General features: G+C 60.9%; 1 protein-coding gene across 1 annotated transcript; it reads right to left on the reverse strand.

Moving 5' to 3' along the window:
- Window positions 1-363: 363 nt before the first annotated feature.
- On the reverse strand, window positions 364-19,755 carry FBXO33 (F-box protein 33). Its single transcript, XM_073638356.1, has 4 exons — window positions 19,316-19,755; window positions 3,763-3,873; window positions 2,961-3,646; window positions 364-847 (listed from the first exon to the last, which is right to left on the reverse strand). The coding sequence occupies exons 1-4, from the start codon at window positions 19,738-19,740 to the stop codon at window positions 576-578; spliced, it is 1,494 nt and encodes a 497-aa protein (XP_073494457.1). The 5' UTR covers window positions 19,741-19,755; the 3' UTR covers window positions 364-575.
- Window positions 19,756-22,317: the final 2,562 nt, after the last annotated feature.

A 22,317-nucleotide genomic window follows, 5' to 3' on the forward strand; every position in this document is an offset into this window, starting at 1 on the left:
GTGAAGGGGTCTTTATGACCACCACTGGGGGAGTGGGGGTAAACACTCTTTTGGCCAGTCACCCATACACAGGACTCAATGACGAAATTCATCTACATAGAAGGGAAAAAAAATGAAGACCCAAAAAAGTTCAGTTCTGCACGAGAAGTTTCAGTTGTTGATGCTGTCCGCCGCGGGATATTGTGCGCCGCGGGATATTCTCCGCCGTCCGCCGCGGGATATTCTCCGCTGTCCGCCCATGACCTGCCGAGCTCCAGTGTCCGAGAGAATCGTTTGTAACAGTGAAAAAAAAAAAGACCCGAAAACCGGCGTCACTTTCAGCTTCTGAACCAAGAGCTGACGTTCCTCAGTCCGATCAGTCCGTACACGTACGAATTCTTCTTCTTCTTTTTTTTTTTATATATATATATATATAGCGCTAATACTGATTAAACACGGCACAAAGGGTTAACTCGCTACTGAGGAAACATGATAAGACCCTAATTGCATATTGTAACCACGAGGAGGGGGGAGCGGAAAAAATAAATTGAATTTAAATTAAAAAAAAAAAAAAGAAAAAGAAAAAATAATCCTAATCAAATGCCTTCGCTGAAGTTTTGCATCTCGCGATAGAAGTGACGGGCCGGCTCGGTGAAGACGCTGAGCAGCTCGATGTCCATGACGGCGCGCCAGGGCCGGGCCAAGCCGATGGACACCTGCTCTATCAGGTTGTGCACCGGGTCCACGTCCTGGTCGGCCAGCTCGCTTTGGTCAAAGTCTATGCTTTCCTCCGTCACTTCCAGGACTTTCAGGTCCGGTCCTCTGAGACGGGCGATGGCGATCAGGTTGTGGGCCCAGACGGTGTAACCTGCGGGGAGATGAGGACGACGTTACTGGGGGGAATTCACTTACTGGGCTGCTGGCTGCAGTTTTGATAAATCCCTGTTTTCTCGGCTGCAGATCTAGCAGTTTTCTGAATGCTGAGCTCTGTATAACCCTGCCTACACCACTGATTGGCTGCTTCCACTGCAAGCTGCTGTGGCGCCCCTGCGGGTCCAGTTCACACAGAGGTACTGCATCTCAGCCAGAGGTCAGGTACCCCACTCTCAGGTAAGCAGGAAGCACTACCCGGGACCCACACACCCACATCCAACACCACATCACTCCATTAGGGAAGGGCGAGATTGCTCCTGAGGGAGAGCACAGTCCCTGTCTGCAGGGGGGAACTAGGTAGAGGAGGTGGGTGGAGGAAGTAGTTTAGGGGGCACACAAGGTAGAGGGGACCACGTAGAGTGACAGTTGGTGACGTGGGTCACATGACACAGTATAAAAGGAAGAGTAGAAAGATCTAGAAGTGGTTGGGGTTCTGGTCCTAGGAGCAAGAGCGCAGTGAGTGGACCGTTGAGGAGTAGGGTCCAGATAGAGGGGCCCAGTAAGAGAAAGAACAAGAGGAGCGAGGGAGTCAGAGATGGGATCCTAGAGGCACGGGAAGTGCGGAGTCCACCCGTGCGCCTGAGTTCACGCCGACCATGAAGGGATCAGGCCGCAGTAGGGGACCGGCCCCAGACTACTGGAGAACTGCAAGACTCAGCTAGCAAACCGGAGCTTGCAGTATCTTTAAGTGCTGTAGCCAAAACCACACACATTCGCTGAAAAGGTGGCCATATAGGACCAAGGAGACAGAGAGGACGTCGCCCGACAAGGCCCGCGGCCACTGGCTCGGGACACTGTGTGTGAGGCACAGGGCAGGAGGGCGAGAGCCAGCGCAGAGAGAGATGACCCGGGAAAGGTACACAAGAAGGGGGTCCCGATCAAGTGCACCCAAATTATCCGAGAGTTGGCTGAATCACTTCCCCGGAGGAAACAGGACTCGGTGGGCTGTTATAACCTGCTGGCAGTTGTAACCCGGAACATCATAAGAACTGTGAGTAAACACTTAAAGACTGCACCCCGCTGTGTCCTAGAGTTAATTGCTGTGTCACCTGCCTTGCACTACACCAACAACAAAGATCATCTCTAACAGCCCTGAGGCCTAGCTCTACCATCTCTGCTGTGTCACCAATGGCCCCAGTGGATCTGAACAGCAGCGGCGGCCATCTATAGCCACATACCACGGGTGGCGTCACTAAACTTTATCCCCAAAAACTTTACTCCCCTCTTTTCTTTAATTTATTGACCACCCTGGGCCACGGAGCTGGGTCACTGCCACCGTGACTACCCCAATAGAACCAACCGGCCCGGCTACCGAGTACCCCACGGCGGGCGCGTCACTGCCAATCAGTGATAGGGGCGGGCTTACACAGGACTGCATGGCACAAGACAACTAGCCCTCTACTGATAATCTCCTGCTGATAAAACACTGATAGTACTGAAACTACAGCAAGCAGCCCAGTGAGTGACACATCACAGGAATCAGCTACATCACTCTGCTCTCAGATCACATAGCAAAAACCTGCCGACAGATTCCCTTTAAGGAAGGAGCGGACCTGTACTATCAGAGCCTGTATCCAGCATTTCTCCCCTAAATTTTGAGTTCTAGTCGACCCCCTTCTTATTGGTATTTTGAACAAGGCAGACGCTACCTCTGGCAGAGACCCCTGCAGCGACCTGCGGGGGTCGCTGAAAGAAGCGCATGCCTCCGTTTATTATTTTAAATCAATCCATGTCTAAAGAAGAAATAAATATGTTCTGTCTGATGGCCCCTTTATGTCAATTTAAAGCCATTATAAAGCAGCGATCAGACACCTGCACTGTGCGAGATGTTATAGTGCAGGAAAGGGTCAATCCTGACAGTAAGTGTTCAGTTTCTTGGTGGCGCCACCACTAGGGAAAGGAAGAACTACACTGTGAATTTACATCAATGGGTTGCCTGTGTAAAGCAGGACAGGTCGGGTCCCTCCAGTCTGGAACCATGGCAGATGCCCCTTTAAGAGCCCGAACAGCACGGTTCCACGCCGTGTCACTCCGGCCAGCCCCCTTACCGTGAATAGCCAGCAGGGACAGCCTCATGCACCTCCAAGCCAAGAGAACCAGCGGGTCTTCGTTCCTGTTGTCGCTGAGATCCGGGAAGCCGGACATGTCATTGACGTCGTTCATGAGGATGAAGTGGGTGAGGAATGTGTCATACTGCCGGGAGATGAGGTCCACCACCGCCCCGGACACGCAGGTGATGTAGCTGTCGAAGTGAATCCTCTCCAGCGGGATGCCGGGCTTCAATATTCGTAACATGTCGTCGCTCTTCACGTCAAACGCCATCATGTAGACCCGGAGGTTGGCGCTGTTCCGCGTTAGCGCCCTCCAGTCCTCGTCCTCCGGCATCTTGTCCAGGGTTTTGCTCTTCAGCGAGGTGCTGTGGACCAGGAGCGAGAGGCGATGCAAAGGCACGTGGTTGTTATTCGCCAACACCCGCGTCATTTCTGCTGTGAAGTCGCAGAAGTCCAGAGCCAGCGAGCGCAGGTTGACGAAGCGCTCCAGCTCGATGGTGGTCACCAGGGTGGTGTCGGCAGACATGTGGTTGTCCAGGAGGCTCAGGTGCTCGATGGTGTTGGCCACCGGATTCGACAAGGACGCCAGAGAGGTTGGGGTCACAATCTCCAGCATGAAGCCGCAGGAGAGCCACTTCAGGTGCCGGCTGTTGGCCAGGATCTCCTCGAAGAGCTGCTGGATCCTGTGAATAGAGACATAGGTCAGCGCACGGTCCCCCCAGCAGCTGGAGACCCCCATAATGAGGACCCTTAGGATGCAGCGATGGATTATGGTGCCCCCCTCACCCGCTCCACTTACTGTTGCATCTTTTTGCCGCCCGGATCCGCTTTATTTAGGTAAGTGTTCGTTATGGTGCCGTTCTGCTGCAAAATACTGATGTCACCAAAAAGGCTGAGCTTCTGGAGATTCCTGCAGAGAGGGAAGAAAAATAAGGGTGTTAAGCAGACGATGGGGGTCTATTAAAGGGGTATTCTAGTCGGCAAAAAAAAAAAAAAAAAAAAGAGCACAAGTGATGTCTGTGCAGGAGCGGACCCCGCCGATCATCAGAACGATGGTCGGAGATAGACGAGCGCTCGTGTGCCCACGCACAATCAGCTGCTCCCCTGAATGCCTCCTGGCCAGGGGAGAACATGGGACACAAGTCTCCTCGTTAGTGGAGGTCCCTGTGGTCAGAAGCTGAATGGAGCATCCTTCCAGAACTCCCTCCCATTAGGGGGCAGCGCTGACGATCAGCCAACATCTCCTGTCCCCTGTTCTGCCCGACCACAAGTCTGCTAGTTCTGGTGATCTATGGGGTCCTAGCAGGTGACTAAGTGAAGGGCAGATAGTATTTGTAGACTGGACACATCAAACCTTCACTGCATCCACAGGATCCGGCCCCTGACCACTATTTTTGCCCCTTTTGTCTCCAATCTAAGCAATAACGACGGCGGCCCCTCCCCGTGAGCTCTATGGGGACATCACGAGGCTGGACGGTCCAGGCAGGGCACTACAGAGGGCACATACAGGACCGCTACTCTCTGTGATTTCAGGTTTCTGCTCTGGTCTCGGCCAGTGAAGGTCATGACCACTCGGGGCAGAAGCTCCTGATCACAGGACGAGCGTGCACAACCCGGCCTCCTCCCGGGACCAGGACTCCCCAAGAGGCTGTGCCAACGTCGCCATATGTACGATCACATGGGACGGAGGTGACTAGCGCCGCGTCCTCTGCTGTTATGGAGATGAGCGCACACTGCACCTCCCTGAAGAAACCCGACCAAGGAGGAGACCAAGAAACGCAACTCCATCGCTCTCCGGCAAATCACTGTAATCAGACATCAGCGAGAGCGGTCGCCGGATTACAGAACGGTCATAGAAATGTCACACAGGACCAGTGGCGGAACTACAACTCCCAGCATACCCATACAGTCTACAGCAGCTGGAGTCAAAGGCTCTGATCACAAAAATGAGGATGGGGAGGGGGCTGTGATCCTGGGGTCTCCCTGCACAGGTATAGGGGTCACCTGTAAGATGGAGCTGTATTTCTGGGGTCTGCATGCACAGGTATAGGGGTCACCTGTGGGAGGTGGCTGTGATCCTGGGGTCTCCCTGCACAGGTATAGGGGTACCTGTGGGATGGGGGTATTTTGCAGTTATGGGGTTACTAGAGGTCGGGCTATGTACATTATAGTGTGCGGGGAAGGACAGGATTGGGGGAGGGGTACAGAATTAGAGGGGCAGCACTCAAAACTATGAGAAGAGAATGGGGGGCCTCTTCCCCAGCGGGGGTCCTAATACTGACTAATGGGGTATAGGACAGTAGAAGGTGGGGGGGTCTGGATGCTGTGATTATTTGGGAGTGGGCTGCCTGTCCTGCACATATTGGGGAGCACGACTAAGTAGATATTGGATGATACCGGAAAAATATTTAGGGTCCTAGCACATTGATATATGGGGGGCCTGAATTGCACATATTTGGGATCTCTGCACTGTACATATTTAGGGGGAGATCCAGCATTCAACACAACAGGGGTCAGCCATTGCATGCGTCTGACCCCCCCTTCACAGATAAGAAGCACTGTACACATATAAGGGGGTCCGGGGTAGTAAACCTATTGGGGGTGGTCACCAGTCCTGTAGTCCCAGCATGTCGCTGTGTGATGAAGGGGGTACTGGACATTTTAGTAGTAGAGGCCCTTGTGCTGCACATCAGGGCCAGTCCTGTATTTATTGGGGGAGGGGGGTCTACTGTACATATTGGGGCCCCTGTAGTGTAGATATATGGGGGGTCCTGTAACCCCCAGTGCAGACACAGCACCTTGTAGAATAAATATCGGGGTGCGTCACATACGGGACCCCCGGAGTGTACAGGGCGGGCCGCTAATGCGGAGCCCCTGTACACAACGGTGGCTTCTCACACACATACACTGTGGCCCCCGTCTGTTGCCTCCAGGGGCCCCTGTACTGCAGCCGCTGTATACACACTGTGGCCCTCCTGTACATAGTGCGGCCCCTGTACATACATCGCAGCCCAGCACCAGGTGTACACACTGCGGCCCCTGGATCTCACCTATTGCCCGCACACTGTTCCCCCTGTACATATGGAGCAGCCCCACTCACCTGTGTCCCCTGTAATATGGATGTTGGGCCCCCGCACCGCACTCTGTTCTACCCGTACACACACTGCGGCTCCGCTCACCTGTTGCCCCTGTACACACGGTAACACCCAGTACCGAACACCGTGCCCCCGTACACACACTGCGGCTCCGCTCACCTGTTGCCCCTGTACACACGGTAACACCCAGTACCGAACACCGTGCCCCCGTACACAGGCTGCGGCTCCGCTCACCTGTTGCCCCTGTACACACTGTAACACCCAGTACCGAACACCGTGCCCCCGTACACAGGCTGCGGCTCCACTCACCTGTTGCCCCTGTACACACTTTGTGGCCCCCTGTACCGCACTCTGTTCCCCCAGTACACACTCTGCGGCTCTGCTCACCTATTGCCCCCTATACCGCACGCTCTTCCCCCCGTACACACGCTGCAGCTCCGCTCACCGGTTGCCCCTGTACCGCACGCTCTTCCCCCCTGTACACACGTTGCGACTCCGCTCACCTGTTGCCCCTGTACACACACTCTGTGGCCCCCTATACCGCACGCTCTTCCCCCCCGTACACACGCTGCGGCTCTGCTCACCTGGTGCCCCCGTACACACTGTGGTTCCCCCAGTACCGCACGCTCTTCCCCCCTGTACACACGCTGCGGCTCCGCTCACCTGTTGCCCCCTATACCGCACGCTCTTCCCCCCGTACACACGCCGTGGCTCCGCTCACCTGTTGCCCCCGTGCACACTGTGGCCCCCAGTACAGCACGCTCTTCCCCCCTGTACACACGCCGCGGCTCCGCTCACCTGTTGCCCCCTGTACCGCACGCTCTTCTTCCGTACACACGCTGCGGCTCCGCTCACATGTTGCCCCCGTATACAATGTGGCCCCCTGTACCGCACGCTCTTCTTCCGTACACACGCTGCGGCTCCGCTCACCTGTTGCCCCTGTACACTCTGCGGCCCCCTATACCCGCTGCGGCTCCGCACTCTGCGGCCCCCTATACCCGCCGCGGCTCCGCACTCTGCGGCCCCCTATACCCGCCGCGGCTCCGCACTCTGCGGCCCCCTATACCCGCCGCGGCTCCGCACTCTGCGGCCCCCTATACCCGCCGCGGCTCCGCACTCTGCGGCCCCCTATACCCGCCGCGGCTCCGCACTCTGCGGCCCCCTATACCCGCCGCGGCTCTGCACTCTGCGGCCCCCTATACCGAATGTTCTTCCCCCATGTACACACGCTGCGGCTCCGCTCACCTGTTGCCCCTGTAGCGCACGCTCTTCCCCCCCAGTACACAAGCTGTGGCTCTGCACTCTGTGGGCCCCCAGTACCACAAGCCCTTCCCCCCTGTACACACGCTGCGGCTCCGCTCACCTGTTGCCCCTATACCGCACGCTCTTCCCCCCTGTACACACGCTGTGGCTCCGCTCACCTGTTGCCCCTGTGCACACTGTGGCCCCCAGTACAGCACGCTCTTTCCCCGTACACACGCTGTGGCTCCGCTCACCTGTTGCCCCCCCGTATACACTGTGGCCCCCTGTACCGAACGCTCTTCCCCCGTACACACGCTGCGGCTCCGCTCACCTGTTGCCCCCTATACCGCACACTGTTCCCCTATACACACGCTGCGGCTCCACTCACCTGTTGCCCCCTATACCGCACACTGTCCCCCCCCCCCCCCCGTACACACGCTGCGGCTCCGCTCACCTGTTGCCCCCGTATACACTGTGGCCCCCTGTACCGCACACTGTCCCCCCCCCCCCCCCCCCCCCGTACACACGCTGCGGCTCCGCTCACCTGTTGCCCCCTATACCGCACACTGTTCCCCCATACACACGCTGCGGCTCCACTCACCTGTTGCCCCCTATACCGCACACTGTCCCCCCCCCGTACACACGCTGCGGCTCCGCTCATCTGTTGCCCCCGTATACACTGTGGCCCCCTGTACCGCACACTGTCCCCCCCCCCCCCCCCCCGTACACACGCTGCGGCTCCGCTCACCTGTTGCCCCCTATACCGCACACTGTTCCCCCATACACACGCTGCGGCTCCACTCACCTGTTGCCCCCTATACCGCACACTGTCCCCCCCCCCGTACACACGCTGCGGCTCCGCTCATCTGTTGCCCCCGTATACACTGTGGCCCCCTGTACCGCACACTGTCCCCCCCCCCCCCCCGTGCACACGCTGCTGCTCCGCTCTCCTGTTGCCCCTGTACACACGGTGGCCCCCTGTACCGCACACTGTTCCCCCCTGTACACACACTGCTGCTCCGCTCTCCTGTTGCCCCTGTACACACTGTGGCCCCCTGTACCGCACACTGTTCCCCCCTGTACACACGCTGCTGCTCCGCTCTCCTGTTGCCCCTGTACACACTGTGGCCCCCTGTACCGCACACTGTTCCCCCCTGTACACACGCTGCTGCTCCGCTCTCCTGTTGCCCCTGTACACACTGTGGCCCCCTGTACCGCACACTGTTCCCCCCTGTACACAAGCTGCGGCTCCGCTCACCTGTTGCCCCCTATACCGCGCACTGTTCCCCCATACACACGCTGCGGCTCCACTCACCTGTTGCCCCCTATACCGCACACTGTTCCCCCCCCGTACACACGCTGCGGCTCCGCTCTCCTGTTGCCCCTGTACACACTGTGGCCCCCTGTACCGCACACTGTTCCCCCCTGTACACACGCTGCGGCTCCGCTCACCTGTTGCCCCCTATACCGCACAGTGTTCCCCCATACACACGCTGCGGCTCCACTCACCTGTTGCCCCCTATACCGCACACTGTTCCCCCCCCCCCCCGTACACACGCTGCGGCTCCGCTCATCTGTTGCCCTCGTATACACTGTGGCCCCCTGTACCGCACACTGTCACCCCCCCCCGTACACACGCTGCGGCTCCGCTCACCTGTTGCCCCCTATACCGCACACTGTTCCCCCATACACACGCTGCGGCTCCACTCACCTGTTGCCCCCTATACCGCACACTGTTCCCCCCCCCGTACACACGCTGCGGCTCCGCTCATCTGTTGCCCCCGTATACACTGTGGCCCCCTGTACCGCACACTGTCCCCCCCCCCGTGCACATGCTGCGGCTCCGCTCACCTGTTGCCCCCTGTACCGCACACTGTTCCCCCCTGTACACACGCTGCTGCTCCGCTCTCCTGTTGCCCCTGTACACCCTGTGGCCCCCTGTACCGCACACTGTTCCCCCCTGTACACACGCTGCTGCTCCGCTCTCCTGTTGCCCCTGTACACACTGTGGCCCCCTGTACCGCACACTGTTCCCCCCTGTACACACGCTGCGGCTCCGCTCACCTGTTGCCCCCTATACCGCACACTGTTCCCCCATACACACGCTGCGGCTCCACTCACCTGTTGCCCCCTATACCGCACACTGTCCCCCCCCCCCCCCTCCGTACACACACTGCGGCTCCGCTCATCTGTTGCCCCCGTATACACTGTGGCCCCCTGTACCGCACACTGTCCCCCCCCCCCCCCGTACACACGCTGCGGCTCCGCTCACCTGTTGCCCCCTATACCGCACACTGTTCCCCCATACACACGCTGCGGCTCCACTCACCTGTTGCCCCCTGTACCGCACACTGTTCCCCCCCCCCCGTACACACGCTGCGGCTCCGCTCATCCGTTGCCCCCGTATACACTGTGGCCCCCTGTACCGCACACTGTCCCCCCCCCCCCCGTGCACACGCTGCGGCTCCGCTCACCTGTTGCCCCCTGTACCGCACACTGTTCCCCCCTGTACACACGCTGCTGCTCCGCTCTCCTGTTGCCCCTGTACACACTGTGGCCCCCTGTACCGCACACTGTTCCCCCCTGTACACACACTGCTGCTCCGCTCTCCTGTTGCCCCTGTACACACTGTGGCCCCCTGTACCGCACACTGTTCCCCCCTGTACACACGCTGCGGCTCCACTCACCTGTTGCCCCCTATACCGCACACTGTTCCCCCATACACACGCTGCGGCTCCACTCACCTGTTGCCCCCTATACCGCACACTGTTCCCCCCGTACACACGCTGCGGCTCCGCTCATCTGTTGCCCCCGTATACACTGTGGCCCCCTGTACCGCACACTGTCCCCCACCCCCCCCGTACACAAGCTGCGGCTCCGCTCACCTGTTGCCCCCTATACCGCACACTGTTCCCCCATACACACGCTGCGGCTCCACTCACCTGTTGCCCCCTGTACCGCACACTGTTCCCCCCCCCCCGTACACACGCTGCGGCTCCGCTCATCTGTTGCCCCCGTATACACTGTGGCCCCCTGTACCGCACACTGTCACCCCCCCCCGTACACACGCTGCGGCTCCGCTCACCTGTTGCCCCCTATACCGCACACTGTTCCCCCATACACACGCTGCGGCTCCACTCACCTGTTGCCCCCTGTACCGCACACTGTTCCCCCCCCCCGTACACACGCTTTCGGCTCCGCTCATCTGTTGCCCCCGTATACACTGTGGCCCCCTGTACCGCACACTGTCACCCCCCCCCGTACACACGCTGCGGCTCCGCTCACCTGTTGCCCCCTATACCGCACACTGTTCCCCCATACACACGCTGCGGCTCCACTCACCTGTTGCCCCCTATACCGCACACTGTTCCCCCATACACACGCTGCGGCTCCACTCACCTGTTGCCCCCTATACCGCACACTGTTCCCCCCCGTACACACGCTGCGGCTCCGCTCATCTGTTGCCCCCGTATACACTGTGGCCCCCTGTACCGCACACTGTCCCCCCCCGTACACAAGCTGCGGCTCCGCTCACCTGTTGCCCCCTATACCGCACACTGTTCCCCCATACACACGCTGCGGCTCCACTCACCTGTTGCCCCCTATACCGCACACTGTTCCCCCCGTACACACGCTGCGGCTCCGCTCATCTGTTGCCCCCGTATACACTGTGGCCCCCTGTACCGCACACTGTCCCCCCCCCCGTACACAAGCTGCGGCTCCGCTCACCTGTTGCCCCCTATACCGCACACTGTTGCCCCCTACACACGCTGCGGCTCCACTCACCTGTTGCCCCCCCCCGTACACACGCTGCGGCTCCGCTCATCTGTTGCCCCCGTATACACTGTGGCCCCCTGTACCGCACACTGTCCCCCCCCCCCCCCCCCGTGCACACGCTGCGGCTCCGCTCACCTGTTGCCCCCTGTACCGCACACTGTTCCCCCCTGTACACACGCTGCTGCTCCGCTCTCCTGTTGCCCCTGTACACACTGTTCCCCCCCGTACACACGCTGCGGCTCCGCTCATCTGTTGCCCCCGTATACACTGTGGCCCCCTGTACCGCACGCTGTCCCCCCCCCCCCCGTACACAAGCTGCGGCTCCGCTCACCTGTTGCCCCCTATACCGCACACTGTTCCCCCATACACACGCTGCGGCTCCACTCACCTGTTGCCCCCTGTACCGCACACTGTTCCCCCCCCCCCGTACACACGCTGCGGCTCCGCTCATCTGTTGCCCCCGTATACACTGTGGCCCCCTGTACCGCACACTGTCACCCCCCCCGTACACACGCTGCGGCTCCGCTCATCTGTTGCCCCCGTATACACTGTGGCCCCCTGTACCGCACACTGTCCCCCCCCCCCCCCGTGCACACGCTGCGGCTCCGCTCACCTGTTGCCCCCTGTACCGCACACTGTCCCCCCCCCCCGTACACACGCTGCGGCTCCGCTCACCTGTTGCCCCCTATACCGCACACTGTCCCCCCCCCCCCCGTACACACGCTGCGGCTCCGCTCACCTGTTGCCCCTGTACACACTGTGGCCCCCTGTACCGCACACTGTTCCCCCCGTACACACGCTGCGGCTCCACTCACCTGTTGTCCCCTATACCGCACACTGTTCCCCCCGTACACACGCTGCGGCTCCGCTCATCTGTTGCCCCCGTATACTGTGGCCCCCTGTACCGCACACTGTCCCCCCCCCCCCCCCGTGCACACGCTGCGGCTCCGCTCACCTGTTGCCCCCTGTACCGCACACTGTTCCCCCCTGTACACACGCTGCTGCTCCGCTCTCCTGTTGCCCCTGTACACACTGTTCCCCCCCGTACACAAGCTGCGGCTCCGCTCATCTGTTGCCCCCGTATACACTGTGGCCCCCTGTACCGCACGCTGTCCCCCCCCCCCCCGTACACAAGCTGCGGCTCCGCTCACCTGTTGCCCCCTATACCGCACACTGTTCCCCCATACACACGCTGCGGCTCCACTCACCTGTTGCCCCCTGTACCGCACACTGTTCCCCCCCCCCCGTACACACGCTGCGGCTCCGCTCATCTGTTGCCCCCGTATACACTGTGGCCCCCTGTACCGCACACTGTCCCCCCCCCCCCCCCCCGTGCACACGCTGCGGCTCCGCTCACCTGTTGCCCCCTGTACCGCACACTGTCCCCCCCCCCCGTACACACGCTGCGGCTCCGCTCACCTGTTGCCCCCTATACCGCACACTGTTCCCCCATACACACGCTGCGGCTCCGCTCACCTGTTGCCCCCTATACCGCACACTGTTCCCCCATACACACGCTGCGGCTCCGCTCACCTGTTGCCCCCTATACCGCACACTGTCCCCCCCCCCCCCGTACACACGCTGCGGCTCCGCTCACCTGTTGCCCCCTATACCGCACACTGTTCCCCATACACACGCTGCGGCTCCACTCACCTGTTGCCCCCTGTACCGCACACTGTTCCCCCCCCCGTACACACGCTGCGGCTCCGCTCATCTGTTGCCCCCGTATACACTGTGGCCCCCTGTACCGCACACTGTCTCCCCCCCCCCCCCCGTACACAAGCTGCGGCTCCGCTCACCTGTTGCCCCCTATACCGCACACTGTTCCCCCATACACACGCTGCGGCTCCACTCACCTGTTGCCCCCTGTACCGCACACTGTTCCCCCCCCCCCGTACACACGCTGCGGCTCCGCTCATCTGTTGCCCCCGTATACACTGTGGCCCCCTGTACCGCACACTGTCACCCCCCCCGTACACACGCTGCGGCTCCGCTCACCTGTTGCCCCCTATACCGCACACTGTTCCCCCATACACACGCTGCGGCTCCACTCACCTGTTGCCCCCTATACCGCACACTGTTCCCCCATACACACGCTGCGGCTCCACTCACCTGTTGCCCCCTATACCGCACACTGTTCCCCCCCCGTACACACGCTGCGGCTCCGCTCATCTGTTGCCCCCGTATACACTGTGGCCCCCTGTACCGCACACTGTCCCCCCCCCGTACACAAGCTGCGGCTCCGCTCACCTGTTGTCCCCTATACCGCACACTGTTCCCCCATACACACGCTGCGGCTCCACTCACCTGTTGCCCCCTGTACCGCACACTGTTCCCCCCCCCCGTACACACGCTGCGGCTCCGCTCATCTGTTGCCCCCGTATACACTGTGGCCCCCTGTACCGCACACTGTCACCCCCCCCGTACACACGCTGCGGCTCCGCTCACCTGTTGCCCCATATACCGCACACTGTTCCCCCATACACACGCTGCGGCTCCACTCACCTGTTGCCCCCTATACCGCACACTGTTCCCCCATACACACGCTGCGGCTCCACTCACCTGTTGCCCCCTATACCGCACACTGTTCCCCCCGTACACACGCTGCGGCTCCGCTCATCTGTTGCCCCCGTATACACTGTGGCCCCCTGTACCGCACACTGTCACCCCCCCCGTACACACGCTGCGGCTCCGCTCACCTGTTGCCCCCTATACCGCACACTGTTCCCCCATACACACGCTGCGGCTCCACTCACCTGTTGCCCCCTATACCGCACACTGTTCCCCCATACACACGCTGCGGCTCCACTCACCTGTTGCCCCCTATACCGCACACTGTTCCCCCCGTACACACGCTGCGGCTCCGCTCATCTGTTGCCCCCGTATACACTGTGGCCCCCTGTACCGCACACTGTCCCCCCCCCCCCCCCCGTACACAAGCTGCGGCTCCGCTCACCTGTTGCCCCCTATACCGCACACTGTTCCCCCATACACACGCTGCGGCTCCACTCACCTGTTGCCCCCTGTACCGCACACTGTTCCCCCCCCCCGTACACACGCTGCGGCTCCGCTCATCTGTTGCCCCCGTATACACTGTGGCCCCCTGTACCGCACACTGTCACCCCCCCCGTACACACGCTGCGGCTCCGCTCACCTGTTGCCCCCTATACCGCACACTGTTCCCCCATACACACGCTGCGGCTCCACTCACCTGTTGCCCCCTATACCGCACACTGTTCCCCCCGTACACACGCTGCGGCTCCGCTCATCTGTTGCCCCCGTATACACTGTGGCCCCCTGTACCGCACACTGTCACCCCCCCCCGTACACACGCTGCGGCTCCGCTCACCTGTTGCCCCCTATACCGCACACTGTTCCCCCATACACACGCTGCGGCTCCACTCACCTGTTGCCCCCTGTACCGCACACTGTTCCCCCCTGTACACACGCTGCTGCTCGGCTCTCCTGTTGCCCCTGTACACACTGTTCCCCCCCGTACACACGCTGCGGCTCCGCTCATCTGTTGCCCCCGTATACACTGTGGCCCCCTGTACCGCACACTGTCCCCCCCCCCCCCCCGTACACACGCTGCGGCTCCACTCACCTGTTGCCCCCTGTACCGCACACTGTTCCCCCCCCCCCGTACACACGCTGCGGCTCCGCTCATCTGTTGCCCCCGTATACACTGTGGCCCCCTGTACCGCACACTGTCCCCCCCCCCCCCGTGCACACGCTGCGGCTCCGCTCACCTGTTGCCCCCTATACCGCACACTGTTCCCCCATACACACGCTGCGGCTCCGCTCACCTGTTGCCCCCTATACCGCACACTGTTCCCCCCCCCCCCCCCCGTACACACGCTGCGGCTCCGCTCACCTGTTGCCCCTGTACACACTGTGGCCCCCTGTACCGCACACTGTCACCCCCCCCCGTACACACGCTGCGGCTCCGCTCACCTGTTGCCCCCTATACCGCACACTGTTCCCCCATACACACGCTGCGGCTCCACTCACCTGTTGCCCCCTGTACCGCACACTGTTCCCCCCTGTACACACGCTGCTGCTCCGCTCTCCTGTTGCCCCTGTACACACTGTTCCCCCCCGTACACACGCTGCGGCTCCGCTCATCTGTTGCCCCCGTATACACTGTGGCCCCCTGTACCGCACACTGTCCCCCCCCCCCCCCGTACACACGCTGCGGCTCCACTCACCTGTTGCCCCCTGTACCGCACACTGTTCCCCCCCCCCCGTACACACGCTGCGGCTCCGCTCATCTGTTGCCCCCGTATACACTGTGGCCCCCTGTACCGCACACTGTCCCCCCCCCCCCGTGCACACGCTGCGGCTCCGCTCACCTGTTGCCCCCTATACCGCACACTGTTCCCCCATACACACGCTGCGGCTCCGCTCACCTGTTGCCCCCTATACCGCACACTGTTCCCCCCCCCCCCCCCGTACACACGCTGCGGCTCCGCTCACCTGTTGCCCCCTATACCGCACACTGTCCCCCCCCCCCCCCGTGCACACGCTGCGGCTCCGCTCACCTGTTGCCCCCTGTACCGCACACTGTCCCCCCCCCCCGTACACACGCTGCGGCTCCGCTCACCTGTTGCCCCCTATACCGCACACTGTCCCCCCCCCCCCCGTACACACGCTGCGGCTCCGCTCACCTGTTGCCCCCTATACCGCACACTGTTCCCCCATACACACGCTGCGGCTCCGCTCACCTGTTGCCCCCTATACCGCACACTGTTCCCCCATACACACGCTGCGGCTCCGCTCACCTGTTGCCCCCTATACCGCACACTGTCCCCCCCCCCCCCGTACACACGCTGCGGCTCCGCTCACCTGTTGCCCCCTATACCGCACACTGTTCCCCATACACACGCTGCGGCTCCACTCACCTGTTGCCCCCTGTACCGCACACTGTTCCCCCCCCCGTACACACGCTGCGGCTCCGCTCATCTGTTGCCCCCGTATACACTGTGGCCCCCTGTACCGCACACTGTCTCCCCCCCCCCCCCCGTACACAAGCTGCGGCTCCGCTCACCTGTTGCCCCCTATACCGCACACTGTTCCCCCATACACACGCTGCGGCTCCACTCACCTGTTGCCCCCTGTACCGCACACTGTTCCCCCCCCCCCGTACACACGCTGCGGCTCCGCTCATCTGTTGCCCCCGTATACACTGTGGCCCCCTGTACCGCACACTGTCACCCCCCCCGTACACACGCTGCGGCTCCGCTCACCTGTTGCCCCCTATACCGCACACTGTTCCCCCATACACACGCTGCGGCTCCACTCACCTGTTGCCCCCTATACCGCACACTGTTCCCCCATACACACGCTGCGGCTCCACTCACCTGTTGCCCCCTATACCGCACACTGTTCCCCCCCCGTACACACGCTGCGGCTCCGCTCATCTGTTGCCCCCGTATACACTGTGGCCCCCTGTACCGCACACTGTCCCCCCCCCGTACACAAGCTGCGGCTCCGCTCACCTGTTGTCCCCTATACCGCACACTGTTCCCCCATACACACGCTGCGGCTCCACTCACCTGTTGCCCCCTGTACCGCACACTGTTCCCCCCCCCCCGTACACACGCTGCGGCTCCGCTCATCTGTTGCCCCCGTATACACTGTGGCCCCCTGTACCGCACACTGTCACCCCCCCCGTACACACGCTGCGGCTCCGCTCACCTGTTGCCCCATATACCGCACACTGTTCCCCCATACACACGCTGCGGCTCCACTCACCTGTTGCCCCCTATACCGCACACTGTTCCCCCATACACACGCTGCGGCTCCACTCACCTGTTGCCCCCTATACCGCACACTGTTCCCCCCGTACACACGCTGCGGCTCCGCTCATCTGTTGCCCCCGTATACACTGTGGCCCCCTGTACCGCACACTGTCACCCCCCCCGTACACACGCTGCGGCTCCGCTCACCTGTTGCCCCCTATACCGCACACTGTTCCCCCATACACACGCTGCGGCTCCACTCACCTGTTGCCCCCTATACCGCACACTGTTCCCCCATACACACGCTGCGGCTCCACTCACCTGTTGCCCCCTATACCGCACACTGTTCCCCCCGTACACACGCTGCGGCTCCGCTCATCTGTTGCCCCCGTATACACTGTGGCCCCCTGTACCGCACACTGTCCCCCCCCCCCCCCCCCCCGTACACAAGCTGCGGCTCCGCTCACCTGTTGCCCCCTATACCGCACACTGTTCCCCCATACACACGCTGCGGCTCCACTCACCTGTTGCCCCCTGTACCGCACACTGTTCCCCCCCCCCCGTACACACGCTGCGGCTCCGCTCATCTGTTGCCCCCGTATACACTGTGGCCCCCTGTACCGCACACTGTCACCCCCCCCGTACACACGCTGCGGCTCCGCTCACCTGTTGCCCCCTATACCGCACACTGTTCCCCCATACACACGCTGCGGCTCCACTCACCTGTTGCCCCCTATACCGCACACTGTTCCCCCCGTACACACGCTGCGGCTCCGCTCATCTGTTGCCCCCGTATACACTGTGGCCCCCTGTACCGCACACTGTCACCCCCCCCCGTACACACGCTGCGGCTCCGCTCACCTGTTGCCCCCTATACCGCACACTGTTCCCCCATACACACGCTGCGGCTCCACTCACCTGTTGCCCCCTGTACCGCACACTGTTCCCCCCTGTACACACGCTGCTGCTCGGCTCTCCTGTTGCCCCTGTACACACTGTTCCCCCCGTACACACGCTGCGGCTCCGCTCATCTGTTGCCCCCGTATACACTGTGGCCCCCTGTACCGCACACTGTCCCCCCCCCCCCCCGTACACACGCTGCGGCTCCACTCACCTGTTGCCCCCTGTACCGCACACTGTTCCCCCCCCCCCGTACACACGCTGCGGCTCCGCTCATCTGTTGCCCCCGTATACACTGTGGCCCCCTGTACCGCACACTGTCCCCCCCCCCCCCGTGCACACGCTGCGGCTCCGCTCACCTGTTGCCCCCTATACCGCACACTGTTCCCCCATACACACGCTGCGGCTCCGCTCACCTGTTGCCCCCTATACCGCACACTGTTCCCCCCCCCCCCCCCCGTACACACGCTGCGGCTCCGCTCACCTGTTGCCCCCTATACCGCACACTGTTCCCCCCCCCCCCCCCGTACACACGCTGCGGCTCCGCTCACCTGTTGCCCCTGTACACACTGTGGCCCCCTGTACCGCACACTGTCACCCCCCCCCGTACACACGCTGCGGCTCCGCTCACCTGTTGCCCCCTATACCGCACACTGTTCCCCCATACACACGCTGCGGCTCCACTCACCTGTTGCCCCCTGTACCGCACACTGTTCCCCCCTGTACACACGCTGCTGCTCCGCTCTCCTGTTGCCCCTGTACACACTGTTCCCCCCCGTACACACGCTGCGGCTCCGCTCATCTGTTGCCCCCGTATACACTGTGGCCCCCTGTACCGCACACTGTCCCCCCCCCCCCCCCGTACACACGCTGCGGCTCCACTCACCTGTTGCCCCCTGTACCGCACACTGTTCCCCCCCCCCCGTACACACGCTGCGGCTCCGCTCATCTGTTGCCCCCGTATACACTGTGGCCCCCTGTACCGCACACTGTCCCCCCCCCCCCCGTGCACACGCTGCGGCTCCGCTCACCTGTTGCCCCCTATACCGCACACTGTTCCCCCATACACACGCTGCGGCTCCGCTCACCTGTTGCCCCCTATACCGCACACTGTTCCCCCCCCCCCCCCCCGTACACACGCTGCGGCTCCGCTCACCTGTTGCCCCTGTACACACTGTGGCCCCCTGTACCGCACACTGTCCCCCCCCCCCCCCCCCCGTACACACGCTGCGGCTCCACTCACCTGTTGCCCCCTATACCGCACACTGTCCCCCCCCCCCCCGTACACACGCTGCGGCTCCGCTCACCTGTTGCCCCTGTACACACTGTGGCCCCCTATACCGCACACTCTTACCCCTGTACACACGCTGCTGCTCCGCTCTCCTGTTGCCCCTGTACACACTGTGGCCCCCTGTACCGCACACTGTTCCCCCCATACACACGCTGCGGCTCCGCTCACCTGTTGCCCCCTATACCGCACACTGTTCCCCCCCCCCGTACACACGCTGCGGCTCCGCTCACCTGTTGCCCCTGTACACACTGTGGCCCCCTATACCGCACACTCTTACCCCTGTACACACGCTGCGGCTCCGCTCACCTGTTGCCCCGCACGCAGCCCAGCACGCACAGCACCAGCTCCAGGTAGGTCCTCAGCACCTCCATCCACCTCCCCGAGGGCGGCGCCTCCCCGTCAGCGGCGTCCTGCGCGGAGCAGGAGGGGGGAGAGGCGCCGCCGGCCTCGGCCGATCCGGACAGATAATTCTCGGCCGCGAACTCCACCCGCAGCTCCCGCACGAAGCAGCCGCATTTCCGCATGAGGAACTCGAGCCGCGGCCGCTCGGCCAGGGACGCCTGCAGGCTCAGCCGCAGCTCCGGCCACAGCGCCGGGTAGAAGAGGCAGTCCCGCCAGTGCGAGCAGGCGGCCGAGGCCCGCAGCCGGTCCGGAGCCGGCAGGAACGAGAAGATGTGCACGATCAGCTCGCTGGGGAGGGACGAGGCTCCCGCATCCCCGCACAGAGCCATGGGCGAGACCGGGGCACAAGACCGGGAGAGGAGCGCCGCCTGTGGCCGACTGTCCGCTCCGGACCCCGGGGAACAACAAGCGGAGGTGAAGGAGAGGGCGGGGACAGCTGACACTGCGCTGCGGAGCGTACCACCACACCAAGCCGGGGGGAGGCGGGACCACAGGCCGCGGCCTCTGTACTGACCGCGGATCTGAGGCGGAAACTGAAAGACAAAGCAGCCGCAGCAACGGCGACGTGACCTCCCCCACTAATCCGTCATTTCCGACTGACCATATCTCCCCTCCTCATCAACATGGTATAGTCCTGTGTTAGCGACTATATGAAAAGGTCGTACCACTGTTCATACACTATGGGGAGCATGCAAAATGCTGCATAGTTTCCTCCTTCTGTTACATACAAAACGCAAACAACATCTATAGTCATATTTTTTATTTATCCTAGCACTTAAAAATAAACCATAATGTCCGTGTTCCTTACTCCCTAGTGTAAATACCACCCCTCTGCACATTAATGGTATCCTCTAGATAAAGCGCTGGTACAGCGATTCTAGGCTGTACCACTCCGCTGCAGTCAGAGGGGTGAACGCATGGGGTTTACGGATAACGTAAAGCAAAGTCAGGAGGGGGCGTGACGGCTGCGGCCCCTGTGCTCACATGGGTGCGGCTGCGGAGATGCTGCAGTTGTTTTGCTGCGTGCGGCTTCTATGATGTAAGCGGCGGTGACGAGCGACAGCGGGAACCGGGGTGCAGGGGGTTAATCCACAGCGGTGCGGGAACCAGCAGGAAAGAAATCCTGCGAAGAGAAGAGAGTTAGAGGAGAAAGGAGGAGAGAAGATAGGAGAAGAGAGAGACAGGAGAAGAGAGGAGACAGGAGAGAGAGAGGAGGAGAGAGAGGAAGGAGGAGAGAGGAAAGGAGAAGAGAGGAGACAGGAGAGAGAGGGAGACAGGAGGAGAGGAAAGGAGAAGAGGAAGACAGGAGAAGAGGAGACAGGAGAAGAGAGACAGGAGAAGAGGGAGACAGGAGAAGAGGAGACAGGAGAAGAGGAGACAGGAGAGAGAGAGACAGGAAGAGAGGAGACAGGAGAAGGGAGGAGAGAGGAAAGGAGAAGAGGAGACAGGAGAAGAGAAAGAAAGGAGAAGAGGAGACATGAGAAGAGGAGACATGAGAAGAGAGGAAAGGAGAAGAGGAGACAGGGAAGAGAGAGAAAGGAGAAGAGAGGAAAGGAGAAGAGAGAAAAGGAGGAAAGGAGAAGAGAGGAAAGGAGAAGAGAGGAGACAGGGAAGGAGGAGAGGAAAGGAGAAGAGGAGACAGGAGAAGAGAGAAGAAAGGAGAAGAGGAGACAGGAGAAGAGGAGACAGGAGAAGAGGAAGAAGAGGAGACAGGAGAAGAGGAGACAGGAGAAGAGGAGACAGGAGAGAGAGGAAAGGAGAGGAAAGGACAGGAGAAGAGAGAAGACAGGAGAAGAGGAAAGGAGACAGGAGAAGAGAGAAGACAGGAGAAGAGAGAAGACAGGAGAAGAGAGAAGACAGGAGAAGAGAAGACCGGAGAAGAGAGGACAGGAGGAGAGAGGAGACAGGAGAAGACAGGAGAAGAGAGGAGACAGGAGAAGAGAGAAAGGAGGGAGAGAGGAAAGGAGGAGAGAGGAGACAGGAGAAGAGAGGAAAGGAGAAGAGGGAGACAGGAGAAGAGAGAAAGGAGAAGAGGGAAGGAGAAGGAGAGGAAAGGAGAAGAGGAGACAGGAGAAGAGAGAGACAGGAGAAGAGAGAGAGGAAAGAGAAGGAGGAAGAGAGGAAAGAGGAGAGGAGAGAGAGAGGAAAGGGAGAGAGGAAAGGAGCAAGAGAGAAAGGAGAAGAGAAGACAGGGAGAAGAGAGGAAAGGAGAAGAGAGGAAAGGAGGAGAGAGAGAGGAGACAGGAGAAGAGAGGAAAGGAGGGAGAGAGGAAAGGAGAAGAGAGGAGACAGGAGAAGAGAGGAAGGAGGAGAGAGGAAGGAGAAGAGAGAAGACAGGGAGAAGAGAGGAAAAGGAGGGAGAGGACAGGAGGAGAGAGGAAAGGAGGAGAGAGAGGAAAGGAGAGAGAGGAGAAGGAGAAGAGAGGAAAGAAGGAGGAGAGGAAAGGAGGAGAGAGGAAAGGAGGAGAGAGGGGAAAGGAGGAGAGAGAGGGAAAGGAGGAGAGAGGAAAGGAGAGAGAGGAAAGGAGGAGAGAGGAAAGGAGAAGAGAGGAAGGAGGAGAGAGGAAAGGAGAAGAGAGGAAAGGAGGAGAGAGGAAAGGAGAAGAGGAAAGGAGGAGAGAGGAAAGGGATACAGGAGAAGAGAGGAAAGGAGGAGACAGGAGGAAGAGAGGAAAGGAGAAGAGACTTCAGAAGTTTCAGACTTTATTGCGTTTCTTCAGCTTTTTAAAATGACTGTTTCTTGGGATGAAAAAAAAACCTAAATGACAATAGATATTAATAGTAATGATAATAATAATACAGTGTTTGCAAAAAAAAAAAATCTTTGCATGTAAAATCCGCTGATGATTTCACTTCTTCACGGTGCAGACAATGGGGAGAGAATCAAAAACTAATAGCAAACTGGT

Source organism: Phyllobates terribilis, unplaced genomic scaffold, assembly GCF_046119375.1.
Source record: "Phyllobates terribilis strain yellow unplaced genomic scaffold, ASM4611937v1 Scaffold_7__3_contigs__length_470593459, whole genome shotgun sequence".
Classification (NCBI taxonomy): Eukaryota; Metazoa; Chordata; class Amphibia; order Anura; family Dendrobatidae; genus Phyllobates; species Phyllobates terribilis.

What these genes read in the sequence shown, in the direction of transcription:
- FBXO33 (XM_073638356.1), bottom strand. Translation starts at nt 19,740, where the DNA reads ATGGCTCTGTGCGGGGATGCGGGAGCCTCGTCCCTCCCCAGCGAGCTG. An exon ending in GGCTGCGTGCGGGGCAACAG is followed by an intron (nt 3,874 to 19,315) that starts GTGAGCGGAGCC and finishes CCCTCTCTGCAG; the next exon opens with GAATCTCCAGAAGCTCAGCC. An exon ending in GTCCCTGCTGGCTATTCACG is followed by an intron (nt 848 to 2,960) that starts GTAAGGGGGCTG and finishes ATCTCCCCGCAG; the next exon opens with GTTACACCGTCTGGGCCCAC.